The 5,639-nt window shown below is 35.6% G+C and overlaps 1 protein-coding gene across 1 annotated transcript; it reads left to right on the top strand.

The window, feature by feature from the left end:
* Positions 1 to 1,046: 1,046 nt before the first annotated feature.
* On the top strand, positions 1,047 to 2,793 carry LOC106744328 (rho GTPase-activating protein 100F-like; the record flags this gene model as incomplete). The annotated part of the gene is made up of 5 exons (XM_014619003.1): positions 1,047 to 1,179; positions 1,251 to 1,370; positions 1,439 to 1,599; positions 1,737 to 1,929; positions 2,750 to 2,793. Coding segments are annotated over 5 exons (651 nt in total), but the record flags the coding sequence as incomplete, so codon positions are not given.
* Positions 2,794 to 5,639: the final 2,846 nt, after the last annotated feature.

The raw sequence follows: 5,639 nt of genomic DNA, 5'->3' as shown, positions 1-5,639 counted from the left end.
GATCTTGGGTGACGTCGCCAAAGTCAGAATAAGGTCTTGCCTTAAACAACACTGAATTTTTTAAATAGAATCTCCTACTTTTTATTACATATTCTTATAGCTTACCTCGAGAGCTTTTCAAAAGACTACAATAAAGTATTTTTGCATTAAGTATTTTTCGAGTTACGAAGCTTGAATGTTGCAGTATCACAGGCATAAACACTATCCAAGACACATAGGAGAAAGGATTTTGAGTTAGAAAATACTACTTATTGATGAGTTGTGGGATATCTACCTTGGGCAGAAGTGGAAAAGTTTCATACGTTCGTAACTTCTTTTCGGTGGTGTGGCAAACCCCAGAATATTTATGCCAAGAGAAACCTTTCTCCAATTGCCGTTCAGAACCGGCGTTTAAACTGTAGGTTCTGTATAATCTGCGTGCGCACCACATGCGTACGTGTGTGAGAAAGGTAGGCCCAGGCCTCTACAAAGGGGCTGTAGCGCTAATGGAAGAAAAAGTTAAAATGGACACTTTATATATTNCCCGCGGCCGCCGTTCCGTTATTGCCGCTTCATACGACACCTCGCTTTCGCGAGGGCTCTCGAGCTATGACTCATGCTGCTCGTATATATAATAGTAAGAGAGATCCACGTTTGGGAAAGTCGGAATAAAAATCGCTCCTCAATGGTATGCGATATAATTGCTCGTTTTGATATACATATATAATACTTTATATATATACATATATATATATATATATATATATATATATAAAGTAAAAATATTTATTCTAATTATGCAACTCTTTAGAAAGAAATACCATAAAATTACGTACAGGTATATCCAAAACATATTTTTTATTAAATTATCTTGTTATGTTGTTGATAGATTTAAGTCTAGCTACAACAAATTATTTATTATTAAAAATTTCTAAAGTTGGGCACCGATTCGTCATTTGTCATTAGCTTAGAAAAATTAACAAATCATTATTTTATCCACTTTATCATTTACTTCTCTCCCTTTTCCTATTCTTACATCAAAGACATAATAGTTGTCGAATTTACAGGTAAGTCGAGAGACCAAAACTGGCGGAGTTCCTGGCGGAGTTTCCACGGCTCTGGCGATGGGAGTACCGAACGTTCCGATAATCGTATGGCGCTGTGTCGAGGAAGTGGAAAGAAGAGGCCTCGATATCATTGGTGAGTATCGAGTAGACCGAAATCAGGAGAATTTTGCAATAAGAACCGTACATTATTATTCTATGTAATAGGTTTGTACAGACTCTGCGGTTCGGCTACTAAGAAGAGGATACTTAGGGAAGCTTTCGAAAGGAACGCGCGCTCGGTGAATCTATCACCCGATAATGTGCCAGATATCAATGTTATTACTGGTAATATGCCATAAAGTATGCAGATCTTGTCCTTTGTCGATTCTAAGTAACTAAGTATTCTGTTCTAGGCGTGCTTAAAGATTATCTACGAGAACTTCCAGAACCTCTCTTCACGAAGTGCCTCTACCAAATGATGGTCGATGCACTGGCCGTCTGTTTGCCGGACGACCCACAGGGCAATGCTAAGCTCATGTTCAGTATACTAGATTGCCTGCCTAAAGTTAATAGGGTGCGTATCTTCAGAAATTAATTTCAAATGCATCAGTTGTGACATAAAGGAAGAATAAGATAAAATATTTTTCTTCGTAATCATCAGTATGTTTCTCTGAGATTCTAATTATACAAGTTCTTATGGATTGTTAACAGTGCACGTTGATTTATTTGTTGGATCACCTGGCGATGGTAGTGTCGCAATGCAATAAGATGTCACCAGCAAGTCTCGCCGTTTGTTTCGGTCCGGTGTTGATGTTACATTCAGAAGAAACCGGACCGTCGCTAGATTTTCAACAACCGATTGCTGTGCTAAAATATTTACTGGAGATATGGCCAGTAAAGTCAGGTAATGTAATTGTTCTTAATATACACCTTTCTTTTTTCTAAAATCAATGAAATTATTTAATAATAGTAATTAAATCTCACTAACTAGCTCGAACTTTTCTGTCATTACTAAAAAGTTGACTATTAGAGGTAAAATGCATTTGCTGTGAGATACAACATTATTAGTTAAAATTAATAGCACGTATAGCTAAGGGTTAGTTACTTGCCTCCCTCCCCCTCCCCCCTTTCTCTCTATGCAGAGTGCAGCAAAAGTATGGAAATATTGAAATATTTTGAGAACAGCGCACTTAGCAAAAAAATGGTTGAGATAAATGTTTGAGGATTTTGAGAGTGAAACTTAATGGCAACATTGACTTTGACCTTGAGGCCGAGTTTGAAGGTTATTTGAAGGTGAATTTGTTTTTCTTAAATAGAGCTCCCTAGATTTTATTGCATATTATTATAGCCTTTCTTGAGTCCTTTCCAAAACACTATAACAAAATATTATTACTAAAAAATAGTGAGAGTCACTACATAAAACTATAACAAAATATTACATTAAGTACGTTTCCAGTTATAAGGCTTGAAAGTTGCAATACCGCCGGCATTAGCACGACCCAAAGTAGATATGAGGATTCCAGGGTTCGTCACTCCCATAGTATTTTCTGACTCCTAACCTTCTCTGCTATGTATGTGTGTGTCAGCAGAGATGAGGACCTCACGGAGCCGACAAACCGTGGAATCCTTATATCTACCTTGGATAATGCTAATATCGGCGGTATTGCAAATTTCAAGCCTTATAACTCTCGAAAAGTACTTAATGCAAAAATACTTTATTATAGTGTTTTGGAAAAATCTCAAGAAAGGCTATAACAATACGCAATAAAATCTAAGGAGTCCCATTAAAAAAAACAAATTGACCTTCAAATGACCTTCAAATTCGACCTTAAGGTCAAAGTCGAGATCACCATTAAATTCCGCCCTTAAAATTCTAAAACTTTTGTATCACACATTTTTTTGCTGATGTGCGCCATCCTCGAAATATTTCAGGATTTCTATACTTTTGCCTCACTCTCACTCATACAGGGTGGACTATTTTAATCCATCCAGTCGAATATATTGAAAACCAAATCTGGGAGAAAAAAATTTTCCAAACAAAAGTTGTTTGGTTTCAAGGGGACCATAATTCGGTACCATTGGTTTGATCTTGAAGAATTACTTGAAAGTCATATGAAGGTCACCTCAATTTTTTTAGATGGCATCCTCTATTTTTTATTACACATTCTTGTAGCTGACCTCGAGAGCTTTCCAAAACACTATAATGAAATGTTTCTTCATTTAGTACNACTTTTCGAGTTATAAAGCTCCAAAGTTGCAATTTGAAAAAATTCAAAATATCTCGTAAAGTATTCACTTTTCGTCTTATCTTACACGATTCAACTAGTCAAGGCAAGCATTGGACATGATGCAACCGGTCAAGGCAAGATCTGGACATGATCCAACCGGTCAAGGCAAGATCTGGACATTATCTAACCGGTCAAGGCAAGATTTTTATCAAAGGAATTGTTCAAAATTATCTCCATTGGCTTGAATACATAATTCCAACCTATTTTCGAAGTGCCTGACCGTTTTGAGTAAGACAGCTCGCGGTATATTTGCGCAAGCTACTCTTATTCTCTCTATCATATCTTCTCTAGTTGTAGGCGCATGCTCATAAACCACATTTTTAATATACCCCCATAAATAAAAATTAGGTGAAGTCAGATCAGGTGATCGTGGAGGCCATGCGATGGCCTCTCGTCGCCCAATCCATCTGCCATTGTATTCTCGATCTAGATAAGCTCTCACTAGTGCCACATAATGAGGTGGCGTCCCGTCCATTTGTATCCACATTCTCTGACGTGTATGAAAATCAACATCTTCAAGCAATTGTGGTAAATGATCCCTGAGAAGTTTCAAAAAATTTACACTATTAACATTTCCTTCAAAAAAATAAGGACCAATCAAGAAACCATTTATAATACCACACCAAACATTCACACTCCAGCGATGTTGATTATCTTCTTGTCTATGCCAATGTGGGTTAACATTTGACCAATAATGGCAATTACGTCTATTCAATTTACCATTATTTTTGAACGTCGATTCATCAGAGAACATAACATAATAGAAGAAATTCAGATCAGCTCGGATCATTTGTTGTGCCCATTGACAAAATTGTACACGCAACGGCATATCTGCTTGAGTAAGAGCTTGTGTTAACGTGATATGGTAAGGACGGTATTTTATTTTCTTCAAAATTCTTAAGATCGTTGTTCTCGGAATACCAATTTCTGTAGCCATAATACGACTACTTGTATGAGGATTAAGATGAATAAATGCCAAGATAACGTGCACACGCACATCATCTTCATCATACTCATGATGTGCTCTTTGACGTTCTAAACGGCCTTGGCGAGCTCTTAGTTCGAGGTCCCGGATTGTAGTATGATTCGGATGTTGTTCTCTTTCGCGGTAACGATTCCGGTAAACTCGCGAAGCTTCATGATAATTTAATTCACATTCTCCGAGAACAAGGAGAATATCAACAATCTTTGAGGAACGATAATCAGCCATGGGTGTTGTTGGCAGACGTAAGCCTCTGATTGTGAGTAATAAAGTTTGATACTCCGATTAACAGTGGAAGAGATTTCCGTAATCAATTGATACTTAAATATCCAATTGTATCTACAAACTATTAATTCCTATTAATTCCTATTGCAACTTTGGAGCTTTATAACTCAGAAAGTACTCAATGAAGAAACATTTCATTATAATGTTTTCGAAAGCTCTCGAGGTCAGCTATAAGAATATGTAATAAAAAATAGAGGATGCTATTAAAAGAAATTGAGGTGACCTTCATGTGACTTTCAAATAATTCTTCAAGGTCAAACCAATGGTACCGTCTTATGGTTCCCTCGAAACCAAACAACTTTTGTCAGAAAAATTTTTCTCTCCCGGGCTTGGTTTTCGAAATATTCGACTGGATGGATTAAAATGGTCCACCCTGTATATAAACACATATGCAAAAGTTGTTTTCTTATGTAAAATAAGATTCCCTAATAAAAAATATAGGTTTTCATTTACAAAAACAAAGCTGACCTTGAAATGACCTTGAAAATATCCACCACTTAAAAAACTAATAACGGAATTTTGATTGCCCTTCAAAATCAGGGAACAAGTGTTTCAACTTTTTTTGAATTTGTTATTTTTGGGATAATTTGTTGTCAATTTAAATGGTACACTTTATATACAAGGTGGGCCAAAATTTGGACACAGTCCAATATTTCTTAACCAATGTAATTTAAGTAAAATATTTTAAATAAAAGTTACAAAAATCTATTTACTGATTTTTTTCAGTTTGATCTTGGCTCGAGGCGTCAAAGTCAAATAAAAATCAACTTCATTTTTGTTTAATAGAATCATATAGTTTCCTTAATACAAATCGATTCCTCTTTCATTCTGCATATAAAAGTATTAAGATAAGATCATCGAAAAGTGAATATTTTTTTAGATATTTTACATTTTATTCTGTTATTTTTCAGAACAAGATATGAAATATCTCATAAAATATTCAATTTCAATAACATAACCTGAACACTTTTGTATAGAGAGATGAAATCGATTGCTGCAAGCAACACAGAAAAATAACATAGAATAATAATTAACACAGAAAAACCTTTAAAAAAAATC

This window comes from Dinoponera quadriceps, unplaced genomic scaffold (genome assembly GCF_001313825.1).
Source record: "Dinoponera quadriceps isolate SergipeBrazil2010 unplaced genomic scaffold, ASM131382v1 scaffold1212, whole genome shotgun sequence".
NCBI classification, from domain to species: Eukaryota; Metazoa; Arthropoda; class Insecta; order Hymenoptera; family Formicidae; genus Dinoponera; species Dinoponera quadriceps.
The sequence above is the reverse complement of the archived record's forward strand: the minus strand, read 5'-3'. Positions and strand labels throughout refer to the sequence as shown.